We start from the raw sequence: 21,748 nt of genomic DNA on the forward strand, positions 1-21,748 counted from the left end.
TCTTCCCAGTGAGCACTTGGAACGTGGCAAAGCACTCACAGGTTATTGCTCTGTGCAGATCTCTTCCAAATCAAGATTATCACCTTACCTATTTCTCCTTGCATGATATCAAATCTGCTAACTCCGTCCATGATCAAATGAGGATTTCTCTGAAGTTCCTGGAGGAAAGAAAATGCAAAGAACAGTGTGAGTACCCAGTTTTTGCCAGCAGTGTGGTTTTGCCGCTTGAAGACCTTGCCTATCTTTTCCACATCTGAAAACTGCTTTTCTTGAGCCCTGGTGTTTTGCTGCCTGCCACCATCAAAATCAGAGGAGATACTCAGTCATCTTTTCTTTAATCTGCTCAGATATTCCTAGGGATGGGGACTTGGGGGTCATGCTCCCTGAGTTTTCATTTGGGTTTCTCTAATGCTACTGACATCTTTCAGAGAGAGCTCTGAGCTTGGCAATAAAATCATGCAGTTTCCTGGGGCACAGCAGGGCAGAGAAATAGGTCTCCAAGCAAAGTGGAACAGAGTCTATACTTCAGCTCAGCAGTGGGTCTGGGAGCATTTTACACTCTGAGCCTTTTGTGTTTCCATTCAGGTCTAATACAGGTCATCCTGGGCTGCTTCTCTTCACTCTGGTGAGGAAGATATAGAAAGAGAGCTTAATCTCTGTCTGCAAAATCCCATAGGCCTGGCTGACATTTTTGATTCAGGGAGAATTTTCCTTGAGAGTCTTGCTTGGGCAGTGAAGAGGGAAGCACTTCAGAGCTCAGCTTTGCACACAGAAATGTGAACCATTCTCCCAGCAGTGTCTGCTATTGGCCTGGGATACCTGAGTGCTCAGGAAGGAATGGCCTCAGCATCCCCCATCAGTAACCCTTGGCACTCTCCATCACCTAAGGCTCTGTTTTGAAAGAGCAATCAGCCTGAAATAGGCAAGTCATCACAAAGGTAAGAAAACAAAGAGATAAAAGGAGGAAAAAAAAGTCCTGGTAAGAAAAATAATACAGCAGCCCTTCCCTGAACAGGCCCTGGCATTCCTTCTCCCCAGATGATCCGACATGGTGCACAAAAATGCCACCAGCTTACAATGTGACTCATGACTTGCACGGCTGCGTGAGCTCAGCATTAGCAAATGCTGTCAGCTTTCTGAAATGGCTTCACAGTGATCAAACCCCTCTAAAAAGTTTCCCTGTCAGGAAAAGATGCAATGCAACGTCACTGCTCCAGGCTGGTGGGCAGATCATGCTCCCACTGCGCTGCTGATGTGGGGAAAGCAGCTTTGGCAGGAAAATCCCTTGAGAAATGCTTTCCTACAGCCATCCCCACCTATCCCAGGACTCTGGGGATTTCCAGCAAGAGATTTACCCATGGCATGGGAGCAGGCCTCAGACATGTGGCCACCAGCACCAGTGGTTGCTCACTGTATAAGGAAGAAGCAGCACTGAGCCCTTCTCCCTTCTTGTCTTTATCATCTTATCTTTATCTTATCTTTATCTTTATCCATCCCAGCTTTATCCTCTCCCTACCTCCATTTCCCATAGCAGTTTGTGCCCCTCACCTGGGTGAACTCAAAGCTTTCCACAAGCAGGAAAGATTAAACTGCATGGCAAGGCTTTGCACTTGCCCGTCCTTGTATGTGTGTCTGACTTGCTAGTAGTCATCCCAAAAAACCAACAGCATGAAGGAATGGGTATTTTTGTTTCCCTCATCATTTTGGAGGGCTTTGAATTCTGAGTTGCCAGAAGCAGGGTGGCTGGGCTACAGTGCATAGCTGCCACAGGGGTAAGCACCATCCAGAAGCACAAGCCTGAAACAAATGGGAAGGCAGCTGTGTCTTCATGGGATCCCCAAGGAAAAGGCCAATGTGCCAGGATGCTAAAGCTCATAAGTGCTCTGTGGATCCTGCTAGCCTGTTGTGGGAGCTGGCTGAAAAGTCAGCCCATTAGACGCCTCACCAAATATTCTATTGCCCACCAAGGTTTTTGACTCCCCAGTGAGCAAACAGGGATGAGCTGAGTCATTAAGCAGGTTCCTTGCTGAGACAAACTGGCAACTTAGTCTAAAACCAGAAAAGACATAATCTGAAGTCAGCCTCAGCCAGCACGCCTCAGCTGTGCACACAGACATCTCTGTGGCTGTCAGAGGGAACACCCCAGTGCTGTGTTCCCCACCACCCACAGCACACGGAGAGCTGCTTCCAGGAGTTTGCACTCCCCACAGATTCCAGGGCAATAACTGAGACACAGTACAGAGTGTGTTGTTTCCACTAGCCAGGGGAAGGGGCTGCTCAGCAGCTGTCTGAACCCACAGAGAGCTTCTGACAGAGCAGGGAGAGAACCCAACTGTGATGGGTACAGTGCTCTGGAAATCTGGACCTTTTCAACTGGGAGAAAAGGAAGTCTCCAATTAGTTCTTCCTTCAAAGGCAAGAATACAGCAGTCATAAAACACCATATTGTCCATTATTGCAAAGCACAGCTAAACACGTAGTTACCGCTACACAAAATGTGCAAGCCTTGCTATTTCCTACTGCTCGACTTGCATGACAAAGAGAGAAACCACAGCTTTAACTCTAAGTCTTGTCCAGAAGCAGTGCCCTGTTTCACTGAGAAATAATGAGGTTCTGTGGCATTTTCACCGAGACTTTTCAGTTTTAGCTGGAGGGGGAAAGAAGAGGGAGCTCAGGGAGGCATATGTGGTCTCTTCTCAGAGAATCTATGAGCCCAGCAGTGAAGGCAACCATATGGGCTACAAGTCAAGCACTCTTCCTGAACTCATCCCCCAGGACAAAGCTCTCACCACTCGCTTTCCCTGGCCCACTGAAGGCTTCATTATGTATTCAAGAGAAAAGAGTTCAAGTTCAAACCAGTCCATCCTCTAGAGCATGGTTTTACCACAGAAGTGCTGTTCATCTAAAGAGCAAGACAGAGAATTAATCTGAGAGGTGGAAGGAAAGTGTCCTATACATGCATTTGTCTCTAAATCTCTTTTTATAATTGCTTGAAACTTTTAGGGAAGAACAAGTCCCTAGAAGGAGCTGGAGGTGAGTAGTGTAGATGTAGATCATGTGCAGACATGCAAAGGACACAGTCAAACAGTTCTGTGAAAAATCGGAAGCCTGGGATTTCCCAGGCAGTGTAAGCCAGTCTGGCTGCAGGCTGCTCTGGTTGGGCGCTGGCCACTTTCCCACACATTTTCCCACTGGCCCAACATGATCCTTAGTGCAGGCACAAGGCCACTCAGGGTTAAGAGGCTGGAGCTGACTGTTTGCAGAACCACCCCCTGGTCATTTCACCTTAACCCTAAAATAAAACCCCAGCCCTGTTTCTGGTCCTGCTACAGGTCCTCATCCTTCCCTTCAGCTACACTTGTGTTGCTCCCCGCTGCTGCAGCTCTGCCACCCTTACACATGATCCTGCCATCGTGAGTCATGGTGCTCCCTGTTCAACACACACACAAAGTTATGACAAATAAAAAGGCTTCTATTTATTGAGAGCCAAAATGTTCTCAGCTGGACAAATGTTAATTCAGCTGCACTGCTGTGCCTGTAATAGTGTTGCTGTGGATTAAGAAATAAACATGGTACTACAGCTCCCTGGGCTGAAGGCCCTGCCCAGCAGTGTGCTGAGGAGGGGTCACTCACACCACTGTCATACATCCCATAACCACAGGAAACCTCCACAGAAATAAGACAGTTGGAATAACAAGGGAGGGCAGAACAAAGGGCAAAGTTAGTGGAGGGTCTTGTGAGAAGTGGATGAGTGAGCTGGGTTTTTTTAGCCTGAAGAAAAGGAGGCTCAGAGGGGTGACTCTCTACATCTTTCTAAAAAGGGGGTGGTAGCCAGGTAGGAGCTACAGAGTCTCTGCTCCCAGGTAATAAGCTGCAGAAGAGGAGATGGCTTCAGGTTGTGCCAGGGCAGGTTTGTCTTGGATATTAGGAAAAATTCATTCACTGAAAGGGTGGCCAAGCATTGGAACAGGCTGCCCACAGAGGTGGTAGAGTCACCTCCCTGAAGGTATTTAAAAGACATGTAGACATGGAACTGGGGGACATGGTGGCTTGGCAGTGCTGGGTTAATGGCTGGACTCTATGATTTTAAAGGTCTTTTCCAACTCACACAATATAAGCTGTGCTGGGCCACACCAAAGGTCTGACATGCAATGACTTGTCTCCAACAGATCAGAGAGGGAGGATAACTGAGCAAGCCAAAATTAATAGGAAAAGTCAGACTGCTCTCAAGGGGTTTGCTTGCACTGACAGAACTCAATTCCCTACTTTACAGCAGAATAGCTCAATTCTTAATTGCCTGATTTCAATACAAAATGCACTGGTTGCTTATAAAAGCCATGTTCTGCTCCAGCTCTGTTTTGCATTGGAAGAATGAGTTCACACAGGTGTGAAGCCCACAAATATGAAAGCTAAGTCCTGCTGGAGGATGGACTGATGTCAACAGACAAAACCAGAAACTAGCTCAGATTTTACCTGAAACCCGTTTGCTTTGTGTGGCTCATTACTAAAACAAAGGAGGCAAAGACAAAGGAGGTGAACAAGGGAAGCAGCCCTGTGTACCTGGAGCCTTTGAGAGGCAGTTTCCTTAGAGGTCTTGGAACCTCTCCTTGGGATCATACAGTAAAAGCTGGAAGTGCCACGGTGTTAGCAGCTACCCTCCAGCCAGCACAGCCATATAATCCTGCCTGAGACCCCCCAGCCTGAGAAACAGGGAAGCAGGACAGTCAGCAGACCATCACAGCAGTGCTCCAATCCACCTAGGCCGCACAAATTCCCCCTCACAATCAGCTCTATCCAGCGATCAGTGGATTCAGGAAAAGCTATGCAAATAAACACTTTCCATCTTCCAGAAGGACAGATGTGATGGCTGGTGATGCACTGCAGCTTCCCCAGCCCACAGGGATGAACTCTGAGTCGAGGTCAGGTGCAATCAGCTGAGTAGGCAAGGGCTGAGACAATGGCAGCCTGGGGATGCTGCTCCCCTTCAATTACACTGATTGCACACGCACACTCAGACAGAACAGGGCGCATTGATTTTGATTTTCATCACGGAGAAACACTGAACAGGATCCAAGAGCCTCCTGGCCCCTGGAGAAGACTGGAGCTGTGAACTCCACCACAAACAGCTGGTGAGCAGCTTTGGCTCACGCCAGGGACTGGCCCCAGAGTGACAGACCTGCAGGACACCGCTATCCCTCGCTGCCACACATCTCCCGCAACTTGCCTCATTAAAGCAGCTCGTGTGACAACCTGCATTTCTTTTTCCTCTCCTGCTTGCTTTTTGTAGGTTTTTCTTCATTTTTCTCCTCTTCTTTTAGAGAAAATTTTGGGTTAACTTCAAATTGCTGTCTAAATTCTTGCCTGAATGAAATCTGGGTTTTTGTCCCCTCCAGCTACAGACAGGCCAAGGCTGAGGCAGTAGGAAATCCAGCTCAGCTTATCTGTCTAGAAAAATGCTAACTTCAAAATAATTTTTTAAAGGGTCCATTTTTTAAAGTTGGTTGCTAGATTCAAAATTCCTTAATACTGATGCTAATTCTTGTAAATTTTGGGGAAATAAATAGCAGGCAAAGGAAAAAATAATCACCAAAAGCTATGGAGGATAAAAATAGATATTCTGCTCCTGAAAGGTGGTTATGTTTTCCTTGGGAAGGGACAGAGGAAGGGAATTAAAAACATGAGCAAGCCCTTTTACAAAGTGAGTGATTGAAATGATGGAACACTGTTCCCAGTTAACAGACACTGGCTCAATGTGTTTAATTTTCTCCTATGATTTTTAGGCGCTGAGTGCAGTAGCACAGGGCTCTGGTATGACAACTAGGTGTATTCCTTGCCTGAATTCACACTGCTTCTTCCTGCACCTTCCATCCAAGGAGTTCTTTTGAACACCACCTTTCTCATCAGCTGACCCCAGACACCTGGGACAACACCCGAGGAGTCCGTGCCCTGATGCTCTGAAGAGACCAATGGTGCAGACAGAGCCCGTGTCAGCTCTTTCAGACAGTCCTGTCACCATCCACATCCCCACAATTCACATTAGAGGCACTCAGGGATTCCTCCCGTGCTGATCCTCAAACTTCCACTGGCCACATTGCAGCTTTTCTTCCAGCTGCCCCCACATGTGATTGTCCATGCTAATCAGAGAACAGATCTTCTTATGCCAGCATCCCCTCATTCCATAAGGGAGCTACAGGGCCCCCAGGGGACCAAGGGTGAGCAGGGCAGGAGCAGCAGTCTGCAGCCTTGAAGATCCTTCAGAAAAGCCTTCAGCAACTTCACCCTGTGCCCTTTTTAGCCTTCTTTTAAAGCATAAAGATCACGGGCTATCCTACACATATACAATGGGCACCATACTGAGCACAGTGCTATCCCCAGTGCAGGGCCAAGGCACTGCTGCACAGGTGGTAATCTCTCTCCCCTCACACATATCATATCTGAAAATATAACCAATGTTAGCAGAAGTAAAGCATTCCACATTTAGCATCACCACAATTCAGATCGTCTGGACCATCCTCCTTCAATCTCTTTTTGCATCTGCACAGCATTAGGCACTATGATCAGAACAGAGAGAAATCTTTATCCTAAACATTAATTGAATAAAAATGCATATTGCACAGCAGTTAATCATTTCATGGCTTCCTCAGTTCCAATCAATAGCTTGTGTGAAGGAAAAGCAGCAAGCAATGAAAAAGAATTGGTCTGAGCATATTAAAAAGAACATCTCAGTTTTTAAAATCTGACATAATTCTTCACGGAGAATTTCCCTTTTATTGATCTTTAGAAAAGCCTAGCTATAGAAAATACTTTATTCAGTCTAAAATAGAACTTCTTTTCCATTTCCCAAAACTGTTGGTGAGCCAAAGGAATAGTTAATTGTGAGGTCCTGCTGCATTTGGTACCTTCAGCCTGACCTCCAGTAATGCTTGCAGTACCACAGCAAAATCCCTGTTACAGGTTGCACATTCCAATGGCCATGGATTGAGGGCCTGGGGACACAAAAATAGCCTGAAGCAGTCCCCATCTGATGGGGAACTGTAACTACTGCAGAGATGGGAAAAGGGACATTCCAAATGCTGTCTTGGTGCTCCTGATCCACCTTCCCTCCCTTTCCAGGCACGTGCATACTAAACAAGACCAGTTTCCAAGTCAAAAAGGTGTTTCTGGCTGTCACTGCTGACTGTCACTGTCTGAAATAAAGCTGTTTTCTCTCTACTTTATACATTACCCCCAGATATGAAGGCTCCAAACTCTGAGCGTAACTGGCAACTCTCTTGACAATGTACAAGGTAAAATAAAAGCAGCATGTTGCTCAACTGCTCAGTTGGATCTGGAACAAAGACAGCAGTTATAATTGCTATCTACCACTTAAATAACCAGATACTGCATGACAGTAAATGGAGGCTAAGAGATTTTTAGGACCAAGATGCCAGTCACAGGTACAATTCTAGACAAATTTATTTCAATGTCAGAGGGGGCTAATGGTGGAGGCTGAGAAAAACACAGATATAGGTTAAATTGGTCATGATTTGTCAGCAGGATACAACTGCACTGACTCTCTGGGAGATGTATTCAGGTAGGAAACAGTCTCTCTTGGGGAAATTATAGGTATCTCTTGGCTGAGTTGTTTAGGTAGCTTAAACACCTGGGATCACATATCCTTAGAGTTAGCACTGCAGTGGCCTACAAACAAAGATTGTACAAACATTTCTGCATGGGTGAAAGGTGTCCAAATGAAAAACTTCAATGTTTGGGGCACCACTACCTCCTCCTCTTCCTCCTAGGGGACCAACTCCCAGAGGCAACTGGTCACAGCATTGGCCTTTAAGGACTTATGAAATGCAAACACAGCTTTATTTGCTTCCTGACCCCTCACTCAAAACATCTGCAGCTCTATAAACTAAAAGAAAACACTGCAATTCAGCAACTTCTTCTACCCCTGCTTCATTCTGTCAGGAAAGTGAGGCCACACTTGGATGTCACCATGACACAGCATGGCTGCTGTGGTGATGTTTGAGAATTTCTGGTTGGTCTCCTCAGGCAGCTGATGCCACTGCCCTTTATCTTGCATCTTGTCTGGCAAGGTGAAGCCTGCATGGTTGGGAGACATCTACAGGTGAATATTTTGGTTAAACTGAGGAAAAAAAAATAAAAAATGGAGCCTTCTTCAGCACTGGAACCTTGAGTTTCTGTTCCAGATGACCCAGTTGAGTCAGCAGTCTCAACTTTTGTCCCTTGCCACAGAAGAGCAGCTGGTGATGCTGTTTTAGCCTCTATAAAGGAACAAAAGGCTTTTCAATGTTCACATCATGAACCCTGGGCCATGAGCATATGGTTTAATTTTTTGAAGGAGAGCTCTGGCAAAGCCAAGGATTTTGATCCTGCTCCTTCCTGAAAAAACACTCTGGAAAATTGTTGACTGCTGTAAAAAAATTCTTCAGAAGGAAAGTGCTGGGATGGAAAGGACATATGCAAATTTTTGAAACAAATTGCACAAAAACTTTTATTCACAACCTTAGTATTCATGGATTCATCAAAATAAAAGGGAATTCTCCAATACCTGCCTCACCTGACAAACTTCAAGCACTAGCAGCAGCAGATTCTGCTTTTGGCAAGGTACATCAGTCCCTTTGCACATGAAATAACTCTCAGGATATTAGAGTAGGATAGATGTTCATCCCACAGCACAGCACCTCAAAATCAGTGGTATTTGGGTTTCTAAGTCACTTTGTATGCTTTTGAAGTCCTACACTTCTGTGCTGCAAAAGCACAGGGGTGTTAGTACTTAAGACAACTGTATCATAACATTTTATTCCACTTTATTCAACTTTAAAATGCCCCTGGAGAGTCCTTTCTAATATCTGTGTTTGTCTTTTGTGAGTCTAATGCTTAGTTATCCTATTTTTTCTCTCTCAGACTGGAAACAGAGGCAACTAACTCCTCTCCCTTGCATTTTTAGTTATTTTCCTAATACAACCAACTTTCAAGAGAGATTATTCCCACCTGCTGTGAACCCATAAAGCAGTGTGCTAGTGTAAAAAACACAGCACCAGCTGCACCTTCACTAGATACAGACTTTGAAGGAAAACTACCTAAGGAGAAGCCCAGACATTCAGTCTGTGGTAGGAGCAGCTTCTGCAGAAGAGAATGATTTCCTCATGGCACCTGCACAGAGAACACCCAAATATCTGCACCCAGCACCTCCACACCTACCAATCCATGTGCTGTGTTTCCAGCCTTTCCATGTGGGCATCCACATTTAGCAGCTCTGCAGGCTGTCCTGGCTACTCTGCTTCCCTTCTGGGATCCCTGAGTTTCAACATCCACGCTGGCTGCATCCTCCGCTCCTGCTGCTGTGCCAAGGCCACCGCTCTGCCAAGGTCCAGCACACCCTCACTGCCCTCATGCATCTGCCATCCATATAAACATTTTCCTGTTGTTTTGTGCTGGCTCTTTACAGTCTCACAGTCACTGTCTCTATGCTCTGAGGCATTGCCTCCAGGGAGATGAGCTGGTTTGTTCCAGCCCAGGGAAGCCAAAGGCCCCAGGCACTAGCGGTGTGCTCAGCAAAACCCAGAAAAAGGGCAGCACGTGGCTCATCCAGGAGCTGCACCAGCAGCGAATGGTACACAGCAGTGCTATACAGAGCTGTTGGACCACAGGAAGATTTCCTAAATTAGGTCCTAGGATAAAAGAGCTGAGCATGTGATTCCACCTCCCATTCTAAACTTCCATATGCCAGATGATAACTGCCTATTAAATTGCAACTGGGAATCAGCACACAAACGTACTTCATCTCCTGCCTTGTCCCAATTACTTTAAAATAGGTATTGCTGAGTCAGTCGCTTGGATCACAGAAATCAGAGATCTTCAATAGAATTTAACAACTTTTCAGGTTTGCACAAAATCCTCTAGAAGCAGATCAAAGTGGGAATAGCAGCTCTAGTTAGATTCACAGGTGGAAGCAAACTTCCTACAAAAATGTACCTAATGAAATCATTAATGTTGCAGAGGTTATCTTCCCTCCACACATCCCACAGCAAGCATCCTTCCTTGCAAGTGTGCTTCCAGTGTTCCCCGTGATGTCTGCTTTCCTGCTCAACACAGACCTCCCACCCATGAGTGGAGGCCTTTAGCCCCTGGCCATCAGTGCTCCCACTCAGCAGCAGTGCCACAAAACACCCCAGCTGGTGGAACTCACCGTTGGCCTCTTCCATTGTATTTGCCAGAGCTTCTCCTCCGGGAGCAGGCTGGGACCGATGGAGCTGATGTGAGCGGGGAAGGTGGCATCCTCAAAGAGCAGCCCTTGGCTCAGGCACAGGGCTCGCAGCTCTCTGAAGTCCTGGCTGTTAAATTTCTTCAGGTTCTGGAGGCTTCCCGTTGCTCCTGTGGTTTGCCAGCCCTGCTCTGGGATCGGAGCGGAGCTGGGGGCGAGCATCGTGCCCCTTTCCTGTGAGGGAAGACAGGGACTCCCATCAGTCTCCTGATGCACAGGGGTGCTTCAGGAGTGTGTGGGATAACACCTCCCCCTCCCATCAGCAGGACCAGGGACCAGCAGCTTGCAAAACTGAGGGCAGCCACAGTGACAAAATCCTTATTAGCTGGAAATGCATGGGGAAAGAGCAGTCGTCAAATCCCAACTGGTTTATCTTAAACCAGTGCTGTCAGTGCTACAAATTCAATTTGGAGTCTTCCCTGAGGACAGAGCAAAGCTGTTAGTGAGCTGCTGCATGAGCACTGAGGTACAGCTGCAATAAAAAGGAGCACAGGGGAGGGAACAGGAGCTGCAGAGGAGTGGGAGTGTGAGCAGGGACAATGCCCACAGGACTCTTCTGGTCAGGTATCACAGCTGTGCCCAGGGCACAGGATTTCAGGTTGCTGTTTAAACTGGGAAGTCATTGCATGGCATTCCAGTCCAAAGCATGGCCGAACCCCTCTCTGTTAGTGTGTCTAACAGAAAGGGGAACTTTAATTAAGAAAATGAACATTTCATACATGCAGTGAAACCCTGGACTGAACAGACGTGTTAATACATCTGCTGGCACAGCTAGGGATGGATGCAGGGGCCAAAATCTCCTGTTGAGGGCTTTGTCCCTTTACAGGTGTCAAAAACTACAGGAGGATTCCTGCTATCAAAGACCTACTTTTGTTCCAAGGGGAGGTAAGTTCACCTTCCATGGAGACACTGGACTGTGGGATGGGAGAGCTTTGAGGACAGGAGTGGGAGAAGGGCAAAAGAAAGATGGAAAGCTGCACATTTGGAGGGGCTAGTGGCACTGGAGCTTAAAGAAAGCAATTTGTTCTGTCCAACCAGAGCACAAGTTTTGAGGTGTGCTCCCCAGAGCCACATGGATGTACAGACACCTGGGCACCACTTCCTGGGGATCTCCCTTCAGCTGAAAGGTTCTGTTGTGCTTTCAGGGTTCAGAGATGTAGCAGGAAGGTCGTGCAGCCTGTCTTGGCTCCTGGTTCCTTCAGCTCCTATTGTCACACAAAATTACATGTTGCTGGATAAAAACATGACTCAGGGTCCAAAGCAGTTTACATTCTTCATTCCCGTTTTCCCTCACAAAACTGAAATGCTAACTATCCTGAGACATATTTCCCCTTTTGCCTCTTTCCTTATGAAAAGAGAAGCCCCCTGTCAGCAGACTTTTAAAGGAAGAATCGCTGTGATCCTCTCCTGACATCTTCCTTTATAGATGCCACCACACTTGATCCAGGGATTCCTGCCCCCACTTCCTGGCTTCCACTTAAGATGTACCTTCTCATGAACTAGCACTGGAAAATCCACCGCATGCCCTGGGCAAGCCTCATCTACAGTTAATTTTGTTGTGCTGTTTTCTAGCCTGAAGTCACCTAGTTTCACTTTGCAGTAACCGGATGCCATAGTTCTTCTGGTTGGTTGGTTTGGTTTGCTTGTTTGATTTTTTTGTTGTTGTTGATAAATTTTTTTGTAGATGAAAGGGCTCTTTTCTACCAAACAAAGTTATCTGTAGATCTGAGATGTCCCTGATGCTGTTATAAATAAAGCAGATGGCTCCAGTAAGAGCAAAGCCTCAGGTTTTTATTGTGAATTCTTCCCACATGTCAAAAATGCAGTTCGGCCACGATGAAGGTGTGACACCTTCAGGTGTGAGCCCCCCACTTCCCTCCCTACACCCTTTTTACTCAGTCTCATCACCTTTCTTGGTGCTTCAAGTCACTTAGCCTCCTGGCATGGTAACAACAGCCTAAACAAATAAGTGGGTTTGCATTTCATTGTTTTAATTAAAAGCCCCACAAAAAAAAAATCCAAAACCACCCTCGGCCAACAAGCAGAGAGAGCATTCCCCTTGGGTTTGCATTTTTTAATACAATGGAAATAAATCTCTTTTAATGTACCATAACACGACAAGGGAATGGCTTCTTAACAAATACTCATTTGAAACTGTGCCCAGGCTCCGTGCATGCTAAGATCTATTTCTTGAAACAGTGTTCCAGCAAAACTGATTACTAATTCCAAAACTCAAATTAAAATTAACAGAGCTTGAAGGCTGGGTCTGACATGCGTTCCCTCTCTTCTGACAGAGAACAAGAGTTTTTAGCGTGTGTGTGTGTGTGTGTTTAATTACGTTGTTTAACGTATCGGGATTAAATTAGCTACCAGACTGAGGAAAATAACACACTTTAAAAACTATTCCCTTTCAGGGATATCTTCATCAGCACAGACACACGAGTTCTACACCCACCCATGCCCCTCTGCAGGCAGTCCCTGGGGTCAGGACCTGGCTAGCAGTGCCCTGGCTGCTCCAACATGCTCAGATGGCCACTTCTTTTGGAGCAGCATCCTGAACCCCAGCCACAGCTCTCCCACGTGGCTCTCATGGGTCTGTCAGCAACAGCAAAGATCACAAAAGTTGTTAAATCTGAGTATTACCTGCTTGGCTGGGGAGCTTCTTGCTGTTACTGGCCTCAAGAGCCAGAAAGGCTTTCAAGGGACAGAGTTACAATGGAATGGGTATCAGGTATATTTCTCTTGGACTGCTCCCTGCCACAAGATGCAAGGAGAAGAGGGAAGGATTTCAAACGCTCACAAAAGCTGGTTCAGACATATTGGCAAACTCTAAAGAAAAGCAAAGAGGCTGCCTCTCAAGTAAGGAAAGAAATTATTATTCAGAAGGGGGTAAACATTCAGGAGGGGCTAAACAAACATTTACTTAATCCTGCTATCTCCTTCAACACTCTTACTTATCTGAAATGGAGAAGGGAATCACACCCAACTTTGTACCTGCTGCTCTTTTTTGGTTCCCGTTCCTTCTCAGCAGAGGGACATCCGTGTTGTCTGTCCCTGAGGAAGGGACCAACAGCAAAGAAGGAGGGAGAGAAGGTAAGCAGAGGAAAATCTATGTGGAGAAGGATAAAAAGAGATCAAGTGATGCAGCTGGAAGGGATGGGAAGGAAAGAGGAGTCTCTGAGCATAGCAGGGCAAAAAGGCTGATGACTCCTGCAGAAATCCATGAGGGAACCCCAAGCAGCCACCATTCTCTCCACTGAACAGCTTAAAAGGCAGCAGTGAAGGTGTGTCCTGTCTCCCTCCAGCTCTCATTCAGGAAAGATGTCAAGCCACGACTATAATCAGGTACTCAATGGTGGCAAATGCTACTGACAGCTAATTACACTTCACATAAAGATTTATGTCACAGTACAGACATCATTTCCTTCAATGGCTTTGGTATTTTTCATGGAGTAGAAAGTAGAAATAGGCAATTAGAAAGCATGTGTACTTCATAGCTGAACCTTCTCCACTGATTTTCTCAAAACATTTCTATTATATATTGGCTTAGGTGAATTTCTGTACTTTAGAAAGAGCAACTAATTTTCTCAAACACAACAAAGAGTACCAGAAGAGTCGAAAAGCCAGCAGCCCTTCTTCCCGTTTCCTCTCAAACATTCCAAACTATCAAGCTACATTTATTTCATCTCCCCATAATATTCAATATATGCTACAGTAACGCCAGCACTCTTTCCTCTAAGATCCTGTCATTCACATACTTGAAGCATTTTAAAAACTTCAGGGAGTCAGTTTCAGGATTATCTTATAATGAAGGAAAGTGTGAGTGTATTATCTCTCCTAGCATTCAGAGGACAAAACAAATGAGAGTCAGCAGCCTCCTGCAGAGACAGCAAGCTGAGGAGACAGTGCAAGGACCAGAATGTGGGCATCCCAAACCCCAGATGGACAGCAGCTCCTTGTACACACCATGTGCAAAAGCCTTGAGTACCACAGAAAATCAAAACCAAAGCCAGGCACTCTGGCAACCCTCCAGGAGATTACTTTTCCAGTGGCATCTTGCACGACCTTCTGCTCCAAACAGCCTGTGAAGTACTCCCTTCTGGCTATTTATTAAGTCAATTTTCTTCTCGTTTTGCATACACAGCATAGGACAGTTCCAGATACCTTTTTTCTACCTCATTTAACAGCAGCTTACAGTAACTATAGCGTCCTCCTCATCTTAGAATCTCTGCTCCCACTTGATCCAATTACTTCTGACAACTTACCGTTTTACAAAGGAGGCTCTTTCTAGGATGGCAAATTCGTCTTTTCTTTCCCTCCAGGTAACATTAAGGATAGGGACTCTTAATTTATTCCGTCTCTCCAAGGCAAATCCCTCTCAATGTGTCTGTGGTGCTTTTCCAGCCCTATTAACTCCTATTTCACCTGCTTCATCTTGTGCTAAATAAAACAGCAAAGGGGTGTTTTTTACCTGCAGTGCCTCCAGCGTCACTCCAGCCAACACCAACAGAGACCCAGGGGCTGGCACTGTCCCTGCTCTCCTTTATAGGGAGGCTCTTGCCACGCCTTGAGCAAACGTAACCAAATTGAAGTTCAACAACCAATCTGGCTTGGCTGTAATAGTTTCATACAGATATCACACCATGAGGATACACATGTACAGATATAGATATGCACACATTTCTATTAGCCATGTACCGTGAATTGTCTATCCACCTATGTTTGTGGACAGCGTCCTGTGGCCAGCTAGCTGCAGTTATTCTTAGGGGAAAACAGGTTTATTGCACCTCTCATCTGTTTTCCTCCTCCCTAAACCACCAGGAAATGCAGTAATCATTGTGGATCCAGGCACAGCCTGGCAGGACTCACCACAAGACAAGTTATCAGAGGTGCGTGTCATTCTTTCTGCAGCAGTAAAAGCAGCAGATATTTTTAGGCCAATGCCTGTTAGCATTTATGCTGGGCTCTTACTTAAATTCCACATCAGTTCACTTGGGCAGCTCATTTCCTCCAGGACTGCCTGAGGAAGTAGAACTTAACCTTTTATTTAGGAGGGGACTGACCTCCATTATCCGAGAGCCCAAAGACAAATAGTTAAACAGTATCTAGCAAAAAATATGGAAATGTTTATTTTTGGGAGACAAAACTGAGATAGCCTAAAGAGGCCCAAAATTCAAGGGAATGTGGGCAGCATGTTCTCAGGGACACATTCCCTGGCAGCAATCCTAAGTGTATTCCTGCAGCCTGGAAACATGTGTTTGAAGAGACAACGATGCAATAAAGCAAACCAACAGCACCCTGGGCCGTACGAGTTGCAGCACAGTGGGTCAAGGCAGGGGACCCTTCCCCTTTGCACAGTACTTTTGGGATGATATCTGCAGAGCTGTACCAAATCTGGGGCTGCCCAGTGTAAGAAGGGCACTGGAAGTGCAGCAAGTCCAGCAGAAACCCAGCAGGATGGTCAGGGGGCTGGAGCACAGGGTGTGAGAGAAGAGAGCAAGAGAGTTTATCTGCTCAGCCAGGAAGGACACACTAATTGCACCCTCCCACTATCCAAAAAGTTCTGGAGCAGGTGGAGGCAGGCTGTTCTTGAAGGTGCACAGCAGATGGAGAGAGGCAAGAGGCACAAGGAGCAGCAAGGAAAATGACACGTGGCTGGAGACAAAAAGGATCTGCAGAGTGGCTCAGGCCAGGCACAGGTGCCCAGGGAGCCTGGAGCGTCTCCACCCTTGGAGATACTCACGTGGACAAGGACATAAGCAGCATGACCTAACTCAGAAGTCAGTCTGCTTTGAGCTGGAGAGGAACTCAAAAGACTCAAGAAATTACCCTCTCTTTTTCTAGTTACCACAGCTTGTTCATGAAAAGTAAAATTACTCTGCAGTGAATGTTCATGAAGTTTACCTTGGGGATTAACAGCAAAATTTACCAATCCAGAGTTCTTTACTTATCCAAAGTAATCCTCCAATCATTTGGGCTGAAGAATTTCCCCAAACAAGACTTTCTGTTTGGTCTGCAGTCTCTTTGAGCTGGGATGTTAACAGTTCACATAGCAGCTGGCTCCTAGGAGCTATGGGAGATGAGAACATAAAAGTGCTCATGAAAAAGACAGCTCATCTTCATCAGTGTTTACTATAGTTCTGTGGGTCTGAAAGCTGGGTACTGCACTCTGCCTGCTCGTATTTAAGGGCTTTCATTTCCTCACGAGATCCCAGCATTTAGCAAGCTCTAATAGGAAACACATCCATGTAAATTAGAGCAAACGCTGCCTCAGAGGGCAAAACAGGTGCAGTTTTCCTTTAAGAGCTGTTTTCCCTAACCACTACATAAATAAAAGCTGATTGCACCAGAAGCAGGGAGCAAAGATTTCCTTCATTGCAGCAAAGGAGCTGTGAGGTGATAAATGCCATAGCTGCTGGCTCATCTGACAGCACACGGCTGTTAATCGCCTCCTCTCTGGGGAAACTGCAGGTATATCCCCCTCCAGGTATGGAGATTCATTGTCTGGAACTGATATCTCTGCTTAAATGGTGGATTAACATGATTTAAGAAATATTCATTGCAAAGTTGATTAGAAAGCCCCATCACCAACCTGGCAGGAGATTTCAGTTTTTGCAGCATGAGCCCATTTTGAGATTGTCAGCTTTTCTGCAGAAGGCTGTATTGATGTGTCCATTTTCGCAGTGGCTCCAGAGAAGGAAACCCAGAAGGCTGAGGGATTTATATGTAGTAATGAGCCTTGGGATTATTTCCTATCCTAAGTGTCTGTGGAAACCTGCAAGAAAAAAAAAAAAGAAATGAAAAAAGAGAAGGATTTGAGTAAAAAGCACAGGGCTGTGCATGGGGAGAGCAGGGGTATTTTCTTCCCTGTGAGGTACCACTCTTGTGGCAACAATTGCCAACAATTCCCCTGACTTAAAGTTTGCTTTTGCTGACTAGGGATATGAATCCATCTAAGGGTAGGTGTGCAGTTTAATCTACTCCTGAACAAAAGATGCTAAAGGATCACTGAAAAATCAAAACTGCTTCTGTGCTGGGAGTCACCACCTCAGGGCTGGTAAAGCCCAAACGAAGGAGGGCACCATTACTTCAGACTTCCTCTTTCACTGGGTACTGGCACCAGATGGAAAATACCAAAAAGTGCTGTAGAACCCAGGTTTTCCATGAAGCCAACATGGCTTGTGGGGTCTCAGCTGGCACCACAGATTTTTGGCATCTCAGATTTTTGGAATTTATTGAATCTTTATTCCTCTCTACCCTGGGAAAAAACCACACAGAAATTTGCACCACACAGGGGCCCTTTTAAAACAGATTTTATATTAAACACATGTATGTCTTCTTTGCCTGGCTTTCCTGAAGGTAGACTGTTCTCCTGGATGGACATCATGGTCTGCAGCCGTCAGCTCACTCACCCCTCCACCATGAGATCAGGAAGAGAACTGGAAGAGTAAAAGTGAAAAAACTCATGGGTTGAGCACAAGACACCTCAAAAGGTAGAGGAAAAGCCACGTGCACAAGGAAGGCAAAACAAGGAATCAATTCCCTGCTTCCCAAGGGCAGGCAGGTGTTCAGCCACCTCCTGGAAAGAGAGGCTCCATCACACATAGCAGTTACTGGGGAAATCAGTAACTCCAGATCTCTGTCCCCTCCCAGCTCCTTGTGCACCCCCAGCCCCTCACTGCTGGCTGGGGTGAGGAGCAGAAAAGGCCTCAACTGTGTGCAAGCACTGCTGAACATTAACAAAAACATCCCTCTGCTATCAACACTGGTTTCAGCACAAATCCAAACTATAGCCCCACACCAGCCACTGTAAAGATGAGCTGATAGCAGCACAGTAGCCAGCAGCATGTCTGAAGTGGAGAGTTTGGGATCGTCTTCCAAGGCTGTCTGTCTGGGGAGGAACTGCACAACTTTGCCCAAGTACTAGTGGAAGCCTTGGCCTTAAGGAAGGGAACTCTCCTCACTCCACCCACAGAGCTTCTGCACTGAAGTATGAAGACTGTTATTTTTTGCAACGCTTCAGACATATGCCTTAATTTCTTACTTCTGCTGCTCTTACCCCTGTGAAGATCACACTCTTTTTAGCAGAAAGGCTCCTAATTTACACCACGGTAAATAAAAGAAACAGGCTGGGAAATTTTCCAGGGTAGTGAACACAAATAGGCTTTGTGTAAAAGAGGAATCATCCTTCAATCATTGTCACATTTGTTGCAGTGATTGGGCATCCCACTGTTTTTGCATTATGGGACTAATGTAAGAATACTATCAATCCATTTCATTTCCTCATTCATAATTTTGTATATAGGTCAAGTGTTACCATTTATTTGCTTCTCTTACACAAATGCAGGGAAGCTATGATTAATATTAGTCATAAACAAGCTCCTTTGCTCTGTGTTTATGCACTCCTATTTCTGGCAGGACCTGCCCTTCTAAAACATAAACTTTTATGACTGCAAAAACTATCAGGCAAGTAACAAAGTCCTACTTCAGCATCTGTTTTTACCCAATCCTCACCCACGAGCTGCTCCTCAGTGCAAATTCACCACGAGCTGCAGCACTTTTGCCATATTCACATATGAATCATTTTGCTCATAAATGAAGTACAACTGTTGCTGGAGTGAAATGTGGCAGCTGCTTAACAGTACATAATGAATCCACAGAGCTAGATCCTACTGCCACTTGGGGGAGGGGGGACTTGGTTTGAAAAATATCTCTCTCCAGAGCCCTGTTTTCAGAAGAAATATCCACCGACTTCAGAACCACAGTGGGAATTCTTTGAGAATAAAAGTAAAAATAAAAAAATAGGCAGCCTGCTACTGACACCCATATTAGCACTAGAATTTCCCGGTGGAATATTTTTCCTTCAGAAAAATGCAATTCTGTCAAACATGAAAGACGCTAACAATGAATTTTCACCACGAGAAAGACACAAACATTTCAATAATGCCACTGGGCTCCATTCTGATTTTGCAGTAGTTGCAATTTTTGCTTATGAAAACCCCATCACTTCAGGCTCATCTCTGCATTATCCAGAAGGTTTAATGCTGAAATGTAAAAAAGATTTCAAGTGTTACTGCAATAGCTCTCTGCATTTGGTCTGACATTATTTTTAAGAATGCGATTCCCCAGGAAATTTTGGACTTTGTTTTTCATCTGAATGAGGAACAGAATATTACAGCACTTTGAATACTAAATCTCTACAAAACCTCTACAAAAGTTTGGCCCCTCAGCAGGCAGCAGTGAAACTCTCCTTGAGAATAAGCCCATCCTATCACCAGGAGTAACATCAAAGTATTTTTTAAACGCAGCCATCATGACATTGTCCTTGCAAGAGACAGGGACTCCCATCTGGTCACAGCAGTGCTATTTTGCTTTACCAAACCTTGCTAGCAACTGTTTGGAAAGGTAAGTCAAGGAGCACTTTTTCTTCCTCTCTCCTTGGTGTCCCTGATCTCCTTCTTCATAAGCAGCTTTTGGGTCCCAGAGACAGCCCTTTGTGAAAAGCACATCAAAATGAATCTGTTGTTTTCATCAGCATATTAGCCTTTATTTGGCATTTCTGCCTTCAGCCTTGCTCAGGCCCTGCGGGTATGGGAAAATTTATTTCTTGCTTTTTTTGTTTTGTTTTTGTCTTACTGTGAACAGATTGTGAGAGTCTCACATTTGTTTGTTTTCCAGAAATATTACTGCCATCCTCTAAAGGAGAACCCTTACCAAAAACATTGCAGGTTCCCAGTCCTCACCTCGCCTTTGCTGACTGCTGATGTGCATTGCACAGCACAGCTTCCCCTTCCTTGACATCTTGCCATTTGTAAGGTGCCAACAAGGGTGTGCTGCTGGCATTCCACCTTTCCTCCTTGCTGTCCACCTCTTCTCCTCGCTCCCACAAGACAGCCAACACCTGGAGAAATTAAAGGCTGCAACTTGAGACAAGCCAGACAGCTCCTCTGGGATTCCATGTCCTTCAGCACAGACCCAAAACCTGAAAATGGGGTTAATATCCAAATCACTGCAGAGGGATCTGAAGCTAAATTACGGCAAACCCCAACAGGGTCCCAGGGGAATTAGGACCATGAGTTGGCTGGAAGTTTGAACATACTGCTTCCACCAAACACAGATAAATGGCATAGAAAGAGAAATTCAATTAATCTCTCAGACTAACAGCTCCATTACCAAATTCCTGCAAATTTAAAAGATTAGAAAAACCAGAAATCATGTTTTTGATGACTATGGCTTCATCTTCTCTTGATCCAACAGATGTGACCTCTCCTGAAGCAGTAGTACCCAAGCATACACACCTGCAAGGTGCCTAGGCAGTTTAAAAAGAAAGGCTGTCTTGAAAGAGGATGGTGAGATACAGACCTGATGGTAATGTCAGAAAAAATTTGTGTTCACCTCAGTTACCCTGTTAGGTAAGAGTGGTACAGATCTTTTCTGCCATCTGGACAGGACAGCAGGCAGCTCTCCTTGCAGCCCCAGGACCATCCTGTGTTTCCCTGGAATACACAGGGTACCTAAACCAGGTGCTTTTCCTCTGAAAAAAGCAGTCCACACTTTGTACCCCACTCACCAGAGACCCGTTTGGTTTCCCTCTAAGAATTATTTTGGCCAAGGGAAGAGTCATATCACAGCTTTTGTAACAGCATCAGCACTTGTCAACATCACAGGATTGGAGAGTAAAAAAATACTTCAAAGAACCTAGAACATCACCAGCCTGAGTTTTCTCATCCTGGTGACTTTGTAGCCAGATGCATCTGAGCTTGCTTATCTGCCTGACACAAGTAAAAAGCAAAGTACTGCCCATAAAGAAAGCTATTCAGCTCAGTCTGGAGACTATTTATTCAGCCCAAAACCAAGGGAGAATATGACCTCTGATTTGAAAGGCATAGGAAGGGTGGCAAATCCATGGAGAAAAGCTCCAGACAGAAGTGGTCTCCTCCAGTAATTGAGACAGTTGTGCTGCTGAGGCCTGCTGCCAAGAGAGGAAGGAAAAAAAACCAAGAAGGTCTTGTATAGAAAGAGTTTAGGGGTTTACCAGGATGAACTGTAACAACAGCACAGACTTGGAATGAGAGAGTTTGTCCCTTTGCAGAATGGCTCTGGTGGGTACTCTAGGACATGTGAAAGACTGAATCCCATCCAAGCTGAAAGAGAGGTAAAGATCAAGTGGTGAAGTTTTAGAGTACAAGTGGAAAATCTGAGGCCCAGGACCCAGTGATGCCCTCCAGTGGGGCAGTCATCCTGAGCATCACAGCATCAGGACTCAGCCTGAGTTCAAACATACAAATCCCTGATGGAGAAAGCTGCCCTCCCCAAATTCTGCTTCCCAAGAGCTGTGGGGGGCCAGCTGTGACCTGCATGGACTAACAGAGCAGCACATCACTGCAGCTCCCTTGAAAAGAAAGGGTTTGTGTGTTCTGCTCTCCTTTTCCACCTGGTTGCCACACACCTGTGGAGCTCGGGGGTGGCGGCTGGC

At 45.6% G+C, this 21,748-nt stretch overlaps 1 protein-coding gene across 5 annotated transcripts in view; it reads right to left on the reverse strand.

Moving 5' to 3' along the window:
* LOC107202433 (calpain-13-like) overlaps positions 1 to 14,786 on the reverse strand; it is a 48,552-nt gene extending 33,766 nt beyond the window's left edge. For 4 of the 5 annotated variants that reach the window (XM_015623169.1, XM_015623166.1, XM_015623168.1 and 1 more), the window contains exons 1-3: positions 14,744 to 14,786; positions 10,198 to 10,446; positions 89 to 158 (exon numbers count right to left, since the gene is read on the reverse strand). In XM_015623169.1, the coding sequence (XP_015478655.1) occupies positions 89 to 158; positions 10,198 to 10,434 (307 nt within the window). In that variant the 5' untranslated portion in view covers positions 10,435 to 10,446; positions 14,744 to 14,786. Of the gene's footprint in view, positions 1 to 88; positions 159 to 10,197; positions 10,447 to 14,743 lie in introns of those variants that run through there. The other variant, XM_015623170.1, reaches the window with a different exon arrangement.
* Positions 14,787 to 21,748: the final 6,962 nt, after the last annotated feature.

The sequence above is a fragment of the Parus major genome, chromosome 3 (genome assembly GCF_001522545.3).
Source record: "Parus major isolate Abel chromosome 3, Parus_major1.1, whole genome shotgun sequence".
In the NCBI taxonomy this organism is placed as follows: Eukaryota; Metazoa; Chordata; class Aves; order Passeriformes; family Paridae; genus Parus; species Parus major.